The following is a 21358-nucleotide window of genomic DNA, read 5'->3' as shown; positions in this document are numbered from 1 at the left end:
AAAGTAGGTCCATTCGCTGAAATTGTAGTGGGGTGAAAGGTTAAGCGCACTATCGGGGAACTCCGGCGAAAGCTTCGTCTGTTTCCGCTCCTTGTAGACGCCAGCACTGCATAAAAACAAAATGAAAACTAAAATATCATTTTGTAAATAATCCTTTTCGTTTATGATGCTCGAAAAACAAAAGTGTTGAGAAGACAAACAGAACCCATACACATGATCATCTTATGATATGGAGCGATGAAATAATGTATGCTATCACCTAATTCACATGTACTCGTGTAACGAACAGAGAGAACAACATGAACAGTGACCACTGAGATCACGTGTTCATATTGGGCCCTACACTGGAACTGTGGACCGTGGAATTAAAGGTGACATCAACGGCAATTGAATATAAACATATATAGACAAAAGGACAGTTGATCACGTGGTCTTAGCGAAAAGTACATATATAACTAAATTTGTCTATTTATTTGATAGGTGTTTACGCCACACCCAAGGGAAGTTTTAGTGCGTGAGTGAACAGCCGTAAATGTTCCTTACGGTCAATCCGACACATTAGGGCTGTTTCTCTCCGTAACTCTCGTAGCTACGTTGCTTGATGAGCTCTCAAACTTCCCAACGCCCAACTAACCAAATAGTCTAGTAGACTTTCTTGTCCACTGCGTATCGTGAACCAAGACTACATGATATCACTTCATATAGACATATGTATAGATTTAACAATGACAACAACAATATATACTATAATGTTATTAAATGGTTGTTTTCATATCGGCCTTGTTATAGGTACAAGGACTGTCGTATTGGCTTGCACTGATGACAAGGAAAATAATTAATTGTACAGACAGATATCCGAGCAAAGCTTAACGAGTAGACTTTTGTTCCAATGTAGTCTTTATAGACGGGCCAGTATACTTGCAAAGTTGTTAGTTTATGCTTCCCAGCAGTGTGGATCAACACTTCCCTAGAACTGATGTTTGACTGCAAAATGAGAAAGCATCGTATTACCACCTGACTTATAAATTGCATTTGTAAGTCTGGTAAAGCGATATCATCGTAATTGAATTCTAACATCTTTACCTTCGTTTCAGGTGCACTGTGCTGTCTCTACATGCTCATGTCGCACGATGAGAGCTGTATGAGACTGTTTTGCCAAGCAGGAGCTGATGCTTCTATTTCAGCTAACTTTTCGTCCAGAAAAGCTCACAAATCTCGTCTCAAACTTCGCACTGTCGTGATGCAGGACACGGGAGCCGACTTCAAACCTCACTGTTAGCAAACAAACCTCTCTCGTCAGGGCCTGGTCACGTACGTGATGTACTTCTGTCTCTCTTTGCTGTTCACGCCGAGCTTCTCGCAAACGGCGTTCTTGTATTTGCCAGATGTGTTGTTCGGGTGAATGTAAAACTTTTGAGGGAGCAAACCCTTTTGGGGACTTTTATTAGACAACAGACACCTGCATCAATGGTCACCTACATGTATAGCATTGGCACAGAAGTCTTATTTGTATTTTATTTACATATAGATGTTAAAGTGAACATAAAGTTTGTTATTACATATACATTGAAAAAATGATATATTGCACGGTTATCACAGAAAAAATATGAAAAAAAATTCCGTCAAGTTTTGAAAGCAGAGAAGATGAAGTTCGGCTTTGGGGATATGGCACTGACGGACAATTCACTCGGACAAGTGTCACATGATAATTGGCTGAACGTCGAACGTCGCCCTGGCCGATAGTGAAACTAAAAAAAGCATCGGCCCATTGAAAAGAGAGCGTTTTTGTTCGTATTTTTTCATTGTCACATTGTTGAATACCGACGTCACTCTAGATGGTTAAAACATGGCAAAATGGCGTCACCAAATGAGTGGCTAGATACAGACGATTGCTTGCTATATATTTTGTTGATAAGCGTTGTATAATTCTTAAAAATATTTTTAGAACATTTCTGGAAGACTACTTTATTAATTTATTCAGTTTTAGTGACTGACTTTATGTTCACTTTAACATAAAAACGGCTATTTCACAACTCTAGTAGACATGTCACATGTTTCCTATAAAACACCAATGTTTTGGAGAAAACGTTGGAAATGATTTACTGAAAACGTCCATGTTATAAAAAGGAAGCCAGCCTATGTTTTAACAAAATGTATGCGTGTATAGCCCCACCATATACATGTAGCGCGTTTATGGATGAGACGTCTGGCGTTTGCACATTAATGTGTGTGTTTTTTCAAATAGAAGTCACGAGCCGTTAAAATTTGCAGTGCATTTCATTATTTCTGTACTTCTGGGACTTCTGTACCCGACAATTTAGTCATGTCGTAAATCCGATGTTGGCGGCGGGGGTGTCATAAGGTGCACATCACCACCCCGATGCTCAACACTGGCATACAAAATATGACAAAGGGAGTCTAATAAAACAGAATGTCAAGTCGTATACCAACGAGGGCAGATTGATCGCTTTTATGTCACCTTAAAACATGACCACCATCACGCCTCTTTGTGACTGAATGGGTTTGATTTTCACTGGACGTGTTTGATTTCGTCAGGACGGGTGTCAAGTCGACTGAACGCGTTTCATGCCGACAGGACAGGTTTCATGTTGATAGGACAACAGACAGGAGTTTCATACCGAGAAGATGGGCTTCATACCGAAATGACGGGTTTCATGCCAACTCTCTGACACATGGCGGAAATGGGTACCGCAAGATCTGAACTTAAACCTGCTCCGATTGGTCAATTCTCTGACACATAAGACGACAATGAGTCACACAAGATCTGGATTTGAATGAATGAATGATTCAGCCATATCGTAGCGAGATCTGAATTTGAACACGTGATGTTACTGGCCCACTATGGGAAACATAAGACGATAATCTGTCCAACAAGTTGTGGATTTGAACACATGGTCGATCTGATGGACAGACTTTCTCCAAAATAAGGCGGTAGTTCGTCCTTTGAGCACCAAGTTGAACACTTGGTTTCCTTGACAGATTTCTTTACACATGTAACAGCATTGAATCCAAAATGATCTGGATTTGAAAACTTTATCTTCTTGACATACTTACTAACACACACGGCAGTAGGCCTGTTTGATCCAGCCTCTTACATCTAACTGATAGGGTGATAGTAAATTCAGCAGCATTCTAATCTGAAACCTGAAACACTTATTGACAAATCAGGCTGTTATAATACATCCAGCGGGGAACGGATTTGAACACCTGGCTTTTTTGGCAAACTTCCTGACACTCAAGCCGGTACTGCACGGAAATAGATTTTAACTGCTGGATTTTTACCAAGCTTTCTTACTCTTAAAGCGGTAATACATGGGTCCAGCAGTAAATGATTTTAAACTCCCGTGTTCAAACTTATTGACACTGCAGGTCGTTCTGCACGAATCCAGGGGGATGGATTTGAAATCCTGGGTCTTTTGCCAAACTTCCTGACATTTAACATGGTACTACACGAATCCAGGGGAATGGATTTCAACATCTGGGGTTTTTTTCTTGCCAAATTTCCTGACACTTATAATAAGGTGGCACTGCACGGATCCAGATGAACTGAACTCCTGGGTTTCTTTTGGCCAAATTTCCTTACACTTAAGGCCGTACTGTACAGATGGAGACGAATGGATTTGAAGTCGTGAGTTTTTGGAAAAACTTCTTTACAGGCCGTGGTGTATCTCCGCACAGGTTAAGAAGTTCATATCACTTAGGTTATAAGAGACATCCGCGGGAAAAAATATATTTGGTGGCGCATACAGGCATTTTAATAGTCATTTGAACAGGAAATTGATATAGCTCTTCGTCAGCGTGTTTTCTTTCTCAAACGAGATGAAATTTCTTCAAGTGAGAATTAGATCAAATACAATGCCTGTTGAGGCCATCTAAGGTGAGGTATAAAGGTTGACTGTGCAGGACGATCACAGTAGTCGTAAGTCGCTATTGCTGTCCAGCCGGCTCGATTGCTTATATGACGCAGCTGTCCATAGTGTCGCCTTTTTCTGGTGTCTGGGTCTTGTATGTAGGCTTGCAATTGTATATGTTTGATGGATAGCAGTCGTTGGTAACGTTTTTCCGAACCAATGACCTTTTACATGTTACTTCACTCTTAGTTTGTCTCGTTTTTACGATGAAGTTAACAAAGGCAAACTAATGATACGCCATTCAAGAGGTTTATTTATTTGACTGGTGTTTTACGTCGAATGCGAAGAATATTTCACGCATAAGCGTACAACGGCGGATAGCATTATGGTGGGAAGAAACCGGGTAGAGCCTGGTAAAAACGTACGACCATCCTTAGGATGCTGGCATCAGGTCTTCCCAAATACGACCCTCGAAGCCTGCATCACCTGAACTCATTGCGTAAGTCCATCAAATGACAGAAACAGTTAACTGCTCTTTCTTTTAGGGCCTCGAGTATCATTTATCTTAAGAATGCTGGCGCATAGTAGACACACACATAGCTGAAATGTGGCCAACTTCAATCATAACGTTCGCCACAATATGGCCGAAATACTGTCCATGTGGCGTAAAGGCATAATCATTCCATTCATTCAATCACAACGTATTATGATTAAATCATATGGAACTGTTTTGTTTTCTTAATTCATATCGAATAACAAAACCAAAACGAACAGTTTCGGAGATAACTGAACAGTTTTAATGATAATTCATCTTCAACAATTCAAAAAAAAAATGTATGGAAATTTGTATAAAAGTACATTAAGGCCAGAAATACCAGGTTGTGGCCTTGGCGAGCATTTTTGCTTTTCAGAGTATTAATAGATATACATTTAGGCAGCATTTTTGCTTTGTTGAGTATTTACGTATGCATTTAGGGGGATTGCGTAGAACTAACTTTAGAGCTTTTCTGAATATCTCTAAAATACCTGGAACTTCTCCAACTACTGTAACATTTCTCAATCTCATTAACTGAGATAAATTCTGTATTCCATGATCTATCCTTTCAGTGTGCTGTTTTTGACAAGACCTTCAAAGACCTCAAAACGTTAAACCTGTATATGAGACAGTAATATCACAAAATAAGTGTGAAAAAAATCGAGGCAATACTTCTAGACATAAATTAGGAGCCAAAATATAGTAAATGGTGCAGACAACAAAGTATATCCAATTTAGTGATTACCAGGTCAATGATCGTCCCCGCCTTCCCTCTCGACAAAAGAAAATATCATATTTAAAAATATTTGAGGTATAACAATGAGAATAAAGCTTGTAAACAAAAATAATCTTAGCACTTTCAGAGCTTAACAATTGAAAGTAAGGGGCTTTAAAGAATGAGAATTACGTAGGGCCAGGGAAAAACACGGGGTAGGCCCTACAAGAAGTTATGATCTAAGATAAATATATCGGCGAAGTGATGATAGTGTAAAAACTGTCACCATCAACTGACACAAATTTTCAACATAAAAATTAACACAAACACAAAAATTAATACAAACAAAAAAGATCATGATTACAAAAAGAAATTTGTTATGGGACACCTACATTTTATTTCCTTTATATATATTATTATTATTGACAAATTATTATTAAAAGGTTAATTATCAAAGGTATGACAAAACTAACAATTTTTGTGTTATTTTTATAAAGAGCAGCACTGCATGAAGACTCAAACTGAAAATCCCAAGATCTCTTACTTTGGCTATCAAATATATCTTTTCATTTTTGATCAACCGCTTTCATTTTTTCTTTTATTTTTTCCCATTGCTGCTTTTAATAGTGGTAGAGAAGCTGTCTGTGACTTCTCCGGCTTCGTACTGTTTTGATTATTGCTTTAGTTTCCCAAATGTGTCATGTAGTTCCCAGTAAGTACACCACAAACAACTTGCTAGTTTGGAGTTCACACGTTTCCCAGGCCACCCTATATATTTAGGGCATTTTTAGGACATATATTAGTAGTGCGGAGAGCAAAATATTACATTTCTTTCCCAGCTTTTTGTAAAAAGTAAACATACGAGTATGTTGTTCATTAGATGGTCTAATCATGTGAGAAAAAAAGATACCAAATATTCCTCCTACAATTACATATACACTGGCTAAAATGAGCAGACCAGGTATCCCAATAATTAGAAGAAATTAACTTCTGTCAAACCATAAACTCTACACTACAACCCGTAGACTCCTGACTACTTCACTTATACGGGAGTCGTCAGGTGTATGGGTGAAGGAAGACAGACAGGGCAAGTTCAGAGAAAGACACTGCCCTTCTCCAGGCACCCAATAAACCTCCACAGTTAACAGTTAGGGGAAGATGTCAAGATGGTGTGCCATAAAAACAAGTAATAAAACAAAATCAAAAGGATACCATACAATCCTCACAAGGGAATTCTTGTGAACTACAAAACTCCTGAGAAGTGGTGACCTATAAATTCAGACTGTAAAGTTCTATTAATAGTGCATACATGTACACATACAGATTGTGTACTCCAGGAATACACATCATCACATCTGTATATGAAGACAATCCAAGTTGAATTTTCTCATAGCTTATCATTCATTTGTCGTAATTAAAGCTGTTTTTTCTACTCCCTTAATACTTTAAATCATGATATCTGGTTAATTGTACATCAAATTTTATATCAAGTCAATCAGAATTCTTTGAGTGGCAATGTTCCTACAACATATTTCTGTCTTGGTCATGTCTTAAATGTCTCCATACTAAAGAAAATGCTACACCAAAAATTGTATAATTTATCACCTAAGGAATCCTTCCAAGCTGTCTGAATGTTCACAAAAAAATACTCCAAACTTAGAAGATACTAAGGCTTACAAAGTCACCTGGAACAAAAACGTGGGTTGCTTATACAAAATTAACTGACTGGTGACATATATATCTAAGTACATTCTGTATGCATGTATGTATGCGTACAAGTATTTATTGCTGTATAAAAATACTAAAATCTAGTTCAACTTTTTGTGGAAAACAGTCAATCACAGAGTCTTTTAAACACTTGACCTTGACACAAGAACTGCCACTTCTGACAGAATATCAATAGCAGTCGATTTACATGTATACCAGAGCATGTGGACTGCTTTCTAAGCAAAAACTCTGAGGGGAAAATATTTTATAAATATTAAAATCATTAGATTACAATATCAGCTCATAATTTGTCTTATGTAACAATTTTCAGAAATCTCTACATAAATCTGAAAACACTTAGTTCAAACATTTTTCACTGTTTCAGACACTGAAATAACCTTTAATTTATGCAAAACAAGCTCAAAATACAAAGTTTTCTAAAACTCTTTGCTGTCCAAAGCGAATATATTAAATTATTTTGTACCATAACTTTGTTAACATCCTTTTCATACAAAATACGCATATTTTATACCATTCTCTGCATCAAACATTGAAAGAAAACCCGATCCAGCACATGTAAAACAATCAAAAACTTGACACAAAAATATTTCCACAATTCATATCTACTAATCAAGTTTAGTGCATAATGATTAGTACCAATAATATAATACACAACTATATGCATAAATAAGAAAACAATGTACAGTATGGATTTTGGTCTAAATGTACACACATGTAGTTTTCCTTCCTGAGCTCCTGCAGAATACTTACGGAACACAATAATGACATGAGAATCTAACATTTGTAAAAAGCAATAAGAAGATGTCTTTACCTTACCACCAATGGCACCAGAGAGAGTGCTCTGCGCATTGGTTCTGAACTAGCTATGTAGATATTGTCCTGGTCACATGCAGTAAAAACAAGACATGTTTACAAGAATACCTCAAGGGCCTCTCTTGTGGGTCATATTAACCCATGTTGTGACAGCCAGATGCATGTTCGTGGTTTCACTATAACCTCAACACTGTTCTACTACAACATGTATGAGCACATTTCCTGTCCACAAATGAACTGTCCTATGCATAAACACATTCACTGTCCACAGCCAAACTGTCACTGTCCTATACATAAACACATTCCCTGTCCACAGCCAAACTGTCACTGTCCTATACATAAACACATTCCCTGTCCACAGCCAAACTGTCACTGTCATATACATAAACACATTCCCTGTCCACAGCCAAACTGTCACTGTCCTATACATAAACACATCTCTGTCCACAGCCAAACTGTCACTGTCCTATACATAACACATTCCCTGTCCAAAGCCAGACTATCACTGTCCTATACATAAACACATTCCCTGTCCACAGCCAAACTGTCACTGTCCTATACATAAACACATTCCCTGTCCACAGCCAAACTGTCACTGTCACATACACAAAGACATAAAATAAGTAAGTCCTTGTGTGAATAATTATTTGAGATGAACACATACAATTAAAAGATCAGTATCAAGGTGTAAAAACAGAGAGGTTACAATTCAAACTGGTTCTAAGCTTTGTATTAAAGCTTTGTACTTTTTCTTTCTAGTTATCTAGAAAAAGTAATTTTTAACAAAGAATGAAAACTGGGTATTAAAAGGTAACAAATTATCGGAAGTCAGCCGATGTCCGCTAGCTTCAGAACTACAGCCACACGACTGAGGAGGATACGGTGGACACGTAGTCTATCCTCTCAGGAACAGGTGGGCGACTTCAGAGTCAATCCCATTCTTCTTGGAGAGGAAAGGGACCAGTAGCATTGAAATTCTTACATAGGAAAGGGACCAGTAGCACTGAACATCTTACAAAGGAAATGGACCAGTAGCACTGAACATCTTACATAGGAAAGGGACCAGTAGCACTGAACATCTTACATAGGAAAGGGACCAGTAGCATTGAAATTCTTACATAGGAAAGGGACCAGTAGCACTGAACATCTTACAAAGGAAAGGGACCAGTAGCACTGAACATCTTACATAGGAAAGGGACCAGTAGCACTGAACATCTTACATAGGAAAGGGACCAGTAGCACTGAACATCTTACATAGGAAAGGGACCAGTAGTGCTGAATGTCTTACAAAGGAAAGCGACCAGTAGTGCTGAACGTCTTACATAGGAAAGTGACCAATAGCATCAAATGTCTAACAGAGGACTGGGACTAATAGTATCAAATGTTTTACAGAGGAAAGGGTCACAGTGTCTTACAGAGGAAAGGGTCACAGAGCATTAATCTGCTTATAGGGGAATGGGGGGAGCAGCATCAGGTGATGTGGGTGATACTAGTGGTGACAGTCCATTACGCTCCACACTCAGCTGTGAATTTCGGCCATTCTGATTGGCTGTTCGTTTTTTCTTCAGTTCAGTTCGGTAGTCTTTAATCAAACTCGATATTTCTGCAGCCTAAAAATCATAAATAGATATAATATATTCTTCTGAAATTTGAGACATTACATTTAGTTTAAACATGTTTTTAAACAAGCTCATAACAATGATGCATTATTTCAAAACTATAACAAAATTATATCACATTTTACACATCACACAGTGTTTCTTTTGTACTACATGAGACACCTTCATCTTGACACGTGATACTGACAACAGAAGGACCACTTCTTGAATTCTACAAAACTCTGACAACTGTGCATGTCTCCCATGTGCATGTCTCCCATGTGCATGTCTTCCATGTGCATGTCTTCCATGTGCGTGGCACCGATTCCACAAAGCCATTTCTAACTTAAGTTAAAATTTGAAATACTACCTTGAAGCTTATTTATAGGTTTTAGACATCAAAATTTTGCTCACCCGATCAATATTATTTTCAGAAAAGTGTGTCTAAATTTCTACTTCCAGTAAAAAAATGTAGGCATTATGAAGAGGTTTTAAATCTTGACTAAAGTCAGAAAAGGCTTTGTGCAATCAGCCCCAGGGCCCTGTCTCTCAACTTTATAAATCTCCTTTCATGCGACTTATTTAAGCATTAACAAACTGCACAAATACACAACCACTGCTTAAACCTATGAATATCAATGCTAAGTGCTTCTTCATATTAAACAAGTGTACAGGCCACATCAAACTTGACTGACCTAACTGGTTTTACTTACCTGTGTAGTATTAAAAACATATTTGGTCCCTTTTGCCACCTGTCCGATGATGATCATGATACTTTGTAACGACGGACTGGTGCAGGTGATGTCACTATTATGATAAGACCCGTACACTCTCTGTAATATGAAACAAGCGAAACTGTCTGATTTAAATCTTCACCTGGGCAAGGAAAATGACTGTTAAAAAAAGTCTCAGGTAAGCCATGGTTCAGGACTGAGCCCCGCATGTACCATACACAACTAAACGCTCTATGCACTATGCCACAGCAGCTTGTCCAATCACAAATGATAGCTTCACTCAGATAAAACCCAAACTCTAAGTTTGATTCAAACATATCCTGATAAGACAGAACATAGAAGTATGTCTTACATGTTGACAAGGTATATGCAAAAAAATCCACAAATAAATCAACATTTGCACAAAATTACAAACCACTTACAGAGAGTTTGGGATGAACAACATGAAGACCTGCCTCATTGATTAGCAACAGTAAGTTCTTGGGCATTGCGGTTGTATACCCTTGCTACAAAAATAACAAAAACACAAGTTAATATCAAAGCCATAAGGTGTGTACCATTGCAAGGTCTAGTTGCTAAAGCAAATCTGTTCTCATGGGAACCCGCGGATGGTTGTGGATTTCCTGCGAGTTCAACCTGGTTTCCTCACACCATAATGACGCTAGCTGTCAGCGAATAACTTAAATTTTCTTGATAGCAGCGTAAAACACCAATCAAACAAATACATAAATACTCATATGAGAAATGACAACAACAATGTAAAGTTTAAATTTTAATAAAATTTAGTCATAAACTGCTCTTAATATTTTGTTCCTGTATACATGCATTATAAAACAAAATGTCCCACCACATGCAATGGGCAGCTGTAATCATGGAAATGTTGTGTAGCTCACCGTTACTTCAAACACCGTGGACCCAAAAAACAACCATGATTTGAGGACATCAATGAAGGCCAGGATGGCTTCTTGTGGAGTCAAATTACACACCCCTCTGTGAGCCACTGAGATGTCGTCCACATTCAGACAAGGTCTGATCTCACGGGGCAAAATTCTCATCACAGAGCTGAAACATTGTACAAATGTTTAAAATCACTGTAACTCATGACTACAGCTCATTTATTGAACTGAAGTTTTATTCAATCTTCTCTGGAAACCTGCCAGATTACAGGTAAAGATACAATTAATCTTTCAATTTATTTACAAATTTCTATTTTTATGTTTGGATGCAGGTCACTGATGTGAACATATGTTTTGTTCAAATGATCAAGTTATATCTTTACATTTTTGGTGATTTCAAAAGTATATTTAGGTTTGAATTTGTTTCATATGGAACCACTATTTCCAAAAATTATCATGATCATTCTGAAGAAAAGATGACAAAATGGAAAAAATGTGCAGCATCCACAAGTAAAACACTAGCAGTAACTGTGAGGGAATGTTACAGTAGAGCTTATCAAACAGACAGCCATCCCACCTGTAGTCTACTTCATCCAGAGGGCAGTCGTCAATCTCAGACTGTAGCTTCAATGCACACAACTGCACCTGTCAACAACAAACAAACACATCCTCAAAATATACATTCCATACAGTGGTTTTCACCATTTTTCTTTACAAGAAGCTCTGACAAACATTAGAGGAGCTCTTCCCAGCAAGAAGGCAGTATTTTTTCCAAGGGATAGATAATTTAAGTTTTCAGTTTTGGAATAAAATGTACATGTACACAAAAACCATAAGCAGTCATTCCCGTCACAAAATCAGAAAGCACAATGCAAAGCAGTACATTACAGCAATAAAACATTATCAAACTTTTACAATCAACAAAAGATTGTGTTGAAAGAGGAAGAACAGGTGTACTAACGGCATCTGGTTCTGAGATGGGAATCCTCTTCTCAAAGACGTCTTCAATGAGCTGATGGAAGACAAGCTCACATTCTACCGGGTCATTCATGTTCAGGTAGGGGACAATAAACAGACGTTTCTGAAAGTAAGCAAGGTAGACAAGACTTTTTAACACTGTTTTCACTGAACGATAAATGAAGAAATTGGCTATATACATGTACTTAGTCAGCTTTAATTGTACGAACCTGTGATAAAGAAAGAAACAGAAGGCACTCCATGTGTGTAAAACTCCATCACAGATAAATTCACACACTACAGACAACTGGACAATACTTGTTTTTTGCACTTCTGTCCTATCAATCAATCAAAAAATGCCTGGTTCTGGATCACAACCCAAATTCAAACGACAGATCACTCAAAATATCAAACTAGATGTTCCTCAAAACTACAAACTACTGTACTCTTCAATGCTAGAAAACCAACAAAGTATCACATAGCTCTGATGGTTACAAACCTCCAAGCCTGATGCAAACATACAACATTAAATACTACTGAATTAGAAAAAACTATGCCTGGGTATATACAATGTACATGTAGGTATGAGCATCACCATAATCTTCCATGAGTTTAGTTGTGTTATAGTATAAAACATAATTGCTATTTTCTTTATACCTATTCAACTAATGAGGCAAATGCATAAAGTGCTATCACAAAATATTGAAAGGAAATTTTTCTGATAGTGAGACTTCACCTACTCTGAGTCTTCATATCACATACGATAAAGTTATAAATTAAGTACATTCCTACAGCAGAGATACACGTACTTAGTTTAAAACAGAAACATTTATAAACTGCTGTAAACATTTTCTGACAAGCTCTGCAATTTGAATGTATTCTGTGAATGAGTATTTTTATGTCAAGGAATTAACTGAAACCTTGCATTTGAGCAATATTAAAGTTACGACCAATTATATACACGAAGTGAAATGCCACATTTTAACCCTTACTTTGAATAGTATCCTGAGTTCCTTGGTAGAGTAGTTCCCCTTGGCCCATCTCTCCCACTTGCTGATAGTGTCAGACATGCGTTCCTCTGGGCTCATAGTCTTTTCTAAAAAAGGGAACAAATTATACATAATTTGGGTCAAGAATGTTTCCGTTTGTATTACTGTAAATCTACCATTCATGTAGATAACAAGCAACACCATATTGGAGCAAAGCCCCTCGCATCAGACCTCATGGTACTCACCTACAGATCTCCTGTTTTCATGGTACTCACCTACAGATCTCCTGATTTCATGGTACTCACCTGCAGACCTCATGATTTCATGGTACTCACCTGAAGAGCCCATGATTTCATGGTACTCACCTGCAGAGCTCATGATTGCATAGTACTTACCTGCAGACCTCATGATTTCATGGTACTCACCTACAGATACCATAATTTCATGGTACTCACCTGCAGAGCTCATGATTTCATAGTGCTCACCTGCAGACCTCATGGTACTCACCTACAGATACCATGATTTCATGGTACTCACCTGCAGAGCTCATGGCTTCATAGTACTTACCTGCAGAGCCCATGATTTCATGGTACATGTACTAACCTACAGTCCAAGACTTCAAGGTAATCACCTACAGAGCTCATGATTTCATGGTTCTCACCTACAGCGCTCTGACTTAACAGTAATCACCGAGAGAGCGCATGATTTCATGGTTCTCACCTACAGAGCTCTGACTTAACAGTAATCACCGAGAGAGCGCATGATTTCATGGTTCTCACCTACAGAGCCCATGATTTCATGGTTCTCACCTACAGAGCCCATGATTTCATGGTACATGTACTAACCTACAGTCCAAGACTTCAAGGTAATCACCGACAGAGCTCATGATTTCATGGTTCTCACCTACAGAGCTCTGACTTAACAGTAATCACCGAGAGAGCGCATGATTTCATGGTTCTCACCTACAGAGCTCATGATTTCATGGTTCTTACCTACAGAGCCCATGATTTCATGGTTCTCACCTACAGAGCCCATGATTTCATGGTACTCACCTACAGAGCTCATGATTCATATTACAAAGCCCTCAGCAGCAGCCCTCATGGTCATGATTTCATAGAAAACATAAGCCCTCATGGTACTCACCTTGACTTCACAGAGAGCAAAGCCCTCCAAATCAGCCCTCATGGTACTCACCTATAGAGCCCATGATTTCATAGAGAGCAAAGCCCTCAGCATCAGTCCTCATGGTACCTATAGAGCCCATGACTTCACAGAGAGCAAAGCCGTCAGCATTAGTCCTTATGATACTCACCTATAGAGCCCATGATTTCATAGAGAGCAAAGCCCTCAGCATCAGTCCTCATGGTACCTATAGAGCCCATGACTTCACAGAGAGCAAAGCCGTCAGCATTAGTCCTTATGATACTCACCTATAGAGCCCATGACTTCACAGAGAGCAAAGCCGTCAGCATCAGTCCTTATGATACTCACCTATAGAGCCCATGATTTCATAGAGAGCAAAGCCCTCAGCATCAGTCGTCATGGTACCTATAGAGCCCATGACTTCACAGAGAGCAAAGCCGTCAGCATTAGTCCTTATGATACTCACCTATAGAGCCCATGATTTCATAGAGAGCAAAGCCCTCAGCATCAGTCCTCATGGTACCTATAGAGCCCATGACTTCACAGAGAGCAAAGCCGTCAGCATCAGTCCTTATGATACTCACCTATAGAGCCCATGATTTCATAGAGAGCAAAGCCCTCAGCATCAGTCCTCATGGTACCTATAGAGCCCATGACTTCACAGAGAGCAAAGCCGTCAGCATCAGTCCTTATGATACTCACCTATAGAGCCCATGATTTCATAGAGAGCAAAGCCCTCAGCATCAGACCTCATGGTACCTATAGAGCCCATGACTTCACAGAGAGCAAAGCCGTCAGCATCAGTCCTTATGATACTCACCTATAGAGCCCATGATTTCATAGAGAGCAAAGCCCTCAGCATCAGTCCTCATGGTACCTATAGAGCCCATGACTTCACAGAGAGCAAAGCCGTCAGCATCAGTCCTTATGATACTCACCTATAGAGCCCATGATTTCATAGAGAGCAAAGCCCTCAGCATCAGACCTCATGGTACCTATAGAGCCCATGATTTCATAGAGAGCAAAGCCCTCAGCATCAGACCTCATGGTACCTATAGAGCCCATGACTTCACAGAGAGCAAAGCCGTCAGCATCAGTCCTTATGATACTCACCTATAGAGCCCATGATTTCATAGAGAGCAAAGCCCTCAGCATCAGACCTCATGGTACCTATAGAGCCCATGACTTCACAGAGAGCAAAGCCGTCAGCATTAGTCCTTATGATACTCACCTATAGAGCCCATGATTTCATAGAGAGCAAAGCCCTCAGCATCAGACCTCATGGTACCTATAGAGCCCATGACTTCACAGAGAGCAAAGCCGTCAGCATCAGTCCTTATGATACTCACCTATAGAGCCCATGATTTCATAGAGAGCAAAGCCCTCAGCATCAGACCTCATGGTACCTATAGAGCCCATGACTTCACAGAGAGCAAAGCCGTCAGCATCAGTCCTTATGATACTCACCTATAGAGCCCATGATTTCATAGAGAGCAAAGCCCTCAGCATCAGTCCTCATGGTACCTATAGAGCCCATGACTTCACAGAGAGCAAAGCCGTCAGCATCAGTCCTTATGATACTCACCTATAGAGCCCATGATTTCATAGAGAGCAAAGCCCTCAGCATCAGACCTCATGGTACCTATAGAGCCCATGACTTCACAGAGAGCAAAGTCGTCAGCATCAGTCCTTATGATACTCACCTATAGAGCCCATGATTTCATAGAGAGCAAAGCCCTCAGCATCAGACCTCATGGTACCTATAGAGCCCATGACTTCACAGAGAGCAAAGCCGTCAGCATTAGTCCTTATGATACTCACCTATAGAGCCCATGATTTCATAGAGAGCAAAGCCCTCAGCATCAGTCCTCATGGTACCTATAGAGCCCATGATTTCATAGAGAGCAAAGCCCTCAGCATCAGACCTCATGGTACCTATAGAGCCCATGACTTCACAGAGAGCAAAGCCGTCAGCATTAGTCCTTATGATACTCACCTATAGAGCCCATGATTTCATAGAGAGCAAAGCCCTCAGCATCAGACCTCATGGTACCTATAGAGCCCATGACTTCACAGAGAGCAAAGCCGTCAGCATCAGTCCTTATGATACTCACCTATAGAGCCCATGATTTCATAGAGAGCAAAGCCCTCAGCATCAGACCTCATGGTACCTATAGAGCCCATGACTTCACAGAGAGCAAAGCCATCAGCATCAGTCCTTATGATACTCACCTATAGAGCCCATGATTTCATAGAGAGCAAAGCCCTCAGCATCAGTCCTCATGGTACCTATAGAGCCCATGACTTCACAGAGAGCAAAGCCGTCAGCATCAGTCCTTATGATACTCACCTATAGAGCCCATGATTTCATAGAGAGCAAAGCCCTCAGCATCAGACCTCATACCCAGTTTGGTCTTGATGATCTTCACAACCTGAACAAATAAATGAATGAATTTATGAATGATTCAGGTCTTACTAATGTTTTGGCATCTTAAAGGATGAACACATGTAACAAACACAATATAATTCAAGTATAGTCCACATGCTGGCTTCTTCTCCTGCCATACCAACATTTAAGTGAAATATTCTTGAATATAGCATAAAACACCAATCAAATAAACTATTCTAGTTTCAACATTTTACCACGCTCAGGCAGGCTTTCATTAAATAATCACAGCTGAGGATGTTTTCAAATGTATTCAGTAATCATTTGTTTAGATGTCTTCAGTCTGCACTCTTCCCTACATTTATACAACCCAAACAGCTACACCAAAGCTTACCTCTTCTGCAGTAGCTGCTGAATCAAACTCAATGATTCTCAATTCTCCATTCACAAAATATACCTTTTCTTTTATACTGCGTCTGAAATGTACAAACACATATATAGGTGTATATGTTTGTGCCCTTCTAACAGTTCACAATAACAGATATGTCTTGAAGAAAACTTTAGATGAACATTGAAGCCATATTTCATATTAAAACGATCTATCACTCACCTTTGAAAAATATACTGTACCTCCAAAGAGGAAGGAGGAAATTTCCTCTGTTTTTTGGAGACATTTCTGTTAAGGCACTGAAAATACAAACAGAAGAAATTAGTGCCATTTTGTTTTCTCATGATGTTTTTTTCACTGAAAAAAGAAAATATGGAACTTTACAAAAGCACAATTATTTCAATACTTTAAAAATACATGCAATGTGTGCTTCATTACATTCACCTTATGAGCAAACCTGGCGTATTTGCCCTCCTCCGTCTTCATGTCCATTGAGCACTTCTTGAGGTGGGTTTGCAGATAGTTGAGTACGAGGGGGTTGGAGGGTACCATGGCACATGTGGCCAGGGACATGAGCTGCCAGTACCACTGGTTGATGCGACTGTCAGGTTCTGCAGGACAATGATCATACAGACAGGTGACATAACATATAAACCACGCTCACAATGAGAATACATGTACATTGCATAACTTGATTTATTTTCTTATTATTTGATAACTGTTTAATAAAGCCCTGCTCAAGAATTTTTCAGCAGTCAAGCTGTATGGCCTGAGGAAGCTAGAGTACCTGCGGCAAACCATCTGAAAAAAGGCCTGATAGTCACGGTGACTGAACTTGCGCTTGAACCATCTGAGCTAGTGAGGCCCCCATATAACTTGATATCTAGACAGTGATATTGCACGGTTATCCAGTATCAACAAACAAAAGGGAATTCAACACACTGGCATTACAATTCTTTATAGATCTGATCTGTAAACATGTCCTGTAAATTCTTCTCTGTATTAGGTTACACAGCTTTTTTTGTGACTGGATAAAGCTTAATAAATAGACAATAAAGTGCTGTAAGCAGTAGGTACAGAGTGCAAAGCTGTGAAATGTCTCCAGGAAAGTCAACCAAAATGGTAAATAATTTAATGCACTTCTAAAAGTGTTTTTGTCATATGACAAGAAACCAATTGAAACTAGGACTGCGTGCAGTTTCGGAGTTTCCAAGAAGTCTTCAAGACTGGTTTTCCAGCTTCTGCTTCAGCAGAGAACAGTTTTAGACAAAACAATACTAAAACACTTGATCATCATCACAGCGATTGATTCTAGTATATAAAAATACAGCGCATTTTGAGATATTAAAGACAGTTCAGTAGTCAATTGAAGAACATATATAATTGTCCACCTTCCCTCTAAGTCTTAAGTTAAAGGAATGTGCTTAAATTTCTATTTCTGAAATAAGTTGATGTACACTTGTAGCGAGGAAACTGGTGGCTGGTTCAACCCCAGCTTTATATCAAAATAGGACCATAATTTTGTTGAAAATGGAAGAAACTGCCTAAAACTCAGACTTGATCTGTAACTTCTTGAGTTGACAAAATAAACTAATAATAAATTCACTACAATGAATCACTTTGAAAAATGTGTGGAAAAGAGACCTGTGACTGAAAGGTGAAGTATAAACACACCCTCATAAACACACCCTCACAAATGCATGACATGCTTTACTCTTTCTCATGCGGACAGGAAAGGGGCACTGACTGATATGGGATATATGGGATATATACCCACCTGGGTTATCAGTAGTCTGTTTAATGACCTGAAGGTAGAATTCATTGCACTGTTGGGAACTCTCCATACATCGTTGTATGATTTTCTGAGCCCCAGACATCTGGTTAACCATCTCTATTGTACCTGAAAACACAGCGCTTTCTTTAGTCTACCAGCTGTTAACACAGAATACATTCAGCTCAGCAGGATATTTACCCGTTTCATCTGGCCTCTTATTATCTTTCAGCTCAGCATGATATTTGCCCTTTTTCGTCCCATCCTTCCATATCGCTTAGTTCAGCATGATATATACCTGTTTCGCCCAAACCATCATTATAGCTCAGCATATTTACCCATTTCACCCGTCCCATCATTATCGTTTAGCTCAGCATGATATTTACCCGTTTTGGCCGTCCCTTCATTATCGTTTAGCTCAGCATGATATTTACCCGCTTTGGCCATCCCTTCATTATCGTTTAGCTCAGCATGATATTTACACATTCCACCCGTCCCATCATTATCGTTTAGCTCAGCATGATATTTACCCGTTTTGGCCGTCCCATCATTATCGTTTAGCTCAGCATGATTTTTACCCGTTTTGGCCATCCCATTATTATCGCTTAGCTTAGGATGATATTTACCTGTTTCGCCTGTCCCTTCATTATCGTTTAGCTCAGCATGATATTTACCCGTTTTGGCCGTCCCATTATTATCGCTTAGCTCAGCATGATATTTACCTGTTTCGCCTGTCCCTTCATTATCGTTTAGCTCAGCATGATATGTGCCCTTTTCACCTGACCCTTCATTATCGTGTAGCTCAGCAAGATATGTACCCTTTTGGCCCATCCCGTCATTTGCTCAGCATGATATTTACCCGTTTTGCATGTCCCATCATTATCGCTCAGCTCAACATGATATTTACCCCTTTCACCTGTCCCATCATTATTGCTCAGCTCAGCATGATATTTACCCCTTTCGCCTGTCCCATCATTATCACTTAGCTCAGCATGATATTCACCCATTTCACCCATCCTATCACCGTTTTCCTCAGAATATTTACCCGTTTCGCCCATCCCACCATTACCGTTTAGCTCAGCATGATATTTACCCATTTCATCTGTCCCGTCATTATCGTTTAACTCAATATGATATTTACCTGTTTCATCAAACATGTTATTATCAATCAGCTCAGCACAATACAGCATGTTCTTACCCGTTTCGCCAGGCCCCTCCAGCTCCAGCATACCATTGTACATCCTGACGGCCACCTCTTCCTCCTGACTGTCAGAGAAGGTGAGGAAGCTCTGGTGAATGGTTGCCTTGTTATAGGACCAGTACGCCAGGTTGAACACCCCATCCATGTTCCCTAGAGAGTAACGACGCAGCTTCTCCACCTTGGATTTTGTCAGCCTGACAGTACAGAAGTGTTCAGGAGTTCATTAATATAGATCAAGATCAGATTTAGTCAAGCATGTACATGCCCACATACTAAACTGCAAGACAATACCATACATGTAAGTAAGTATTAGCATGCAATTTGAATTCAATTTTGAACTGCCTTGCAGTTACCATTCCCACAAGCTTTTTTCCCAGAAATATTCCTGACAGCCTGAAAAAGGCATGTTGTGCACTTCATACTACCTTCATCATAATCCTAGCTTTTGTAGGGAAACAACCTAAAGAATTCAGTGCCTCATACAACATATGACAGATGTTATACAGCATCTGCGCCATGTGACTCAAATGTGAAGACTTTACATCAAGTCTGAGTGTTGGACTCACCTGCGTAGCGTGTTCTTGAGGATGCCCATTCCGCCGCTTTCCTGGGCTGGTTTGTGTAGCACTTGGCTCTCGGCCAGCGCAGCACGACAGCTCACCAGCTCACTGTACACTCTCAACTTGTCATCATCAGTCATCTTCATCTGAACCAATGAAACATGAGTTACAGACATCTGGTTAGAAGAACAGCATTTTGAAATCTTGTCCCCAAAAAATCTGCAGTGTATTTTCATGTGAGAACAGCTAAAACTACAAATGAATAATAATTTTTCACCAAGAAATATAGGTAAATAACGCCACATCATTTGCTTCATTTCCTACTGTCCGTGTGTAACCCATATGTTCTTTGATATTTTATTTATGTATTTATTTGATTGGTGTTTTACACCGTACTCAAGAATATTTCACTTATACGACAGTGGTCAGCATTACGGTGGGAGGAAATCGGGTAGAGCCTGGGGAAACCCACAGCCATCCGCACGTTGCTGGCAGGCCTTCCCACTGAATCTGAGGCGTCTAAGTTCGGTGGGTGACTTCTGATATGAGCAGACATGGACAAATTGGATACCAAATGAGTTGCACCTGTGTTTATTTAAAAATAAAAGTGGAAGAAACTATGTTACTTGAATTCAGCTTGTGGAAATGTTCAACATGCACCGAGTTCTGTAGATCAGCTCAGGCGGGTGATTACGCCATACAAGGCTAGCCTCACGGGGTATGTGGCGTAGGATGGTGCTGAGATGCTTGTGTTCAGCACATCAAAACTTGTGTACCATAGAATACTAGTTGAATCTAGCACTATATCTTCTATTTATTAAGGTAACAAAAAAATCTTATGCGTTTAGAGTTAACTAACATTAAGAAATCATTTGACATAACACATTTGGTTCGATAAAACTTTGTTCATTGTCAAAATCATGACCTGTAAGATAGACTGTAACCCTATATACTGGATCCCAAGATCATTTCATTATAGCATGAAGTAGTCTATAATGCCCTCAGGAGCCTGTCCCCAAAGTGGCGTTATAGTGAGGCTGCACTATAGTGTAATCCACCATTAAAATTCCAA

General features: G+C 39.4%; 1 protein-coding gene across 1 annotated transcript in view; it reads right to left on the bottom strand.

Annotated features, from left to right (window-relative positions):
- Positions 1 to 8961: 8961 nt before the first annotated feature.
- The window catches only part of LOC135467698 (unconventional myosin-X-like), a 110744-nt gene continuing 98347 nt past the window's right edge, over positions 8962 to 21358 (bottom strand). The window contains 14 exon segments of the mRNA XM_064745509.1: positions 8962 to 9273; positions 9975 to 10094; positions 10418 to 10501; positions 10889 to 11057; positions 11469 to 11536; positions 11853 to 11972; positions 12841 to 12944; positions 16331 to 16412; positions 16761 to 16842; positions 16977 to 17053; positions 17199 to 17365; positions 18532 to 18654; positions 19724 to 19920; positions 20293 to 20432. Of these exon segments, the coding sequence (XP_064601579.1) occupies positions 9109 to 9273; positions 9975 to 10094; positions 10418 to 10501; positions 10889 to 11057; positions 11469 to 11536; positions 11853 to 11972; positions 12841 to 12944; positions 16331 to 16412; positions 16761 to 16842; positions 16977 to 17053; positions 17199 to 17365; positions 18532 to 18654; positions 19724 to 19920; positions 20293 to 20432 (1698 nt within the window). The 3' untranslated portion in view covers positions 8962 to 9108.

This window comes from Liolophura sinensis, chromosome 6 (genome assembly GCF_032854445.1).
Source record: "Liolophura sinensis isolate JHLJ2023 chromosome 6, CUHK_Ljap_v2, whole genome shotgun sequence".
NCBI classification, from domain to species: domain Eukaryota; kingdom Metazoa; phylum Mollusca; class Polyplacophora; order Chitonida; family Chitonidae; genus Liolophura; species Liolophura sinensis.
This window is presented reverse-complemented; position numbering and strand designations above follow the sequence as displayed.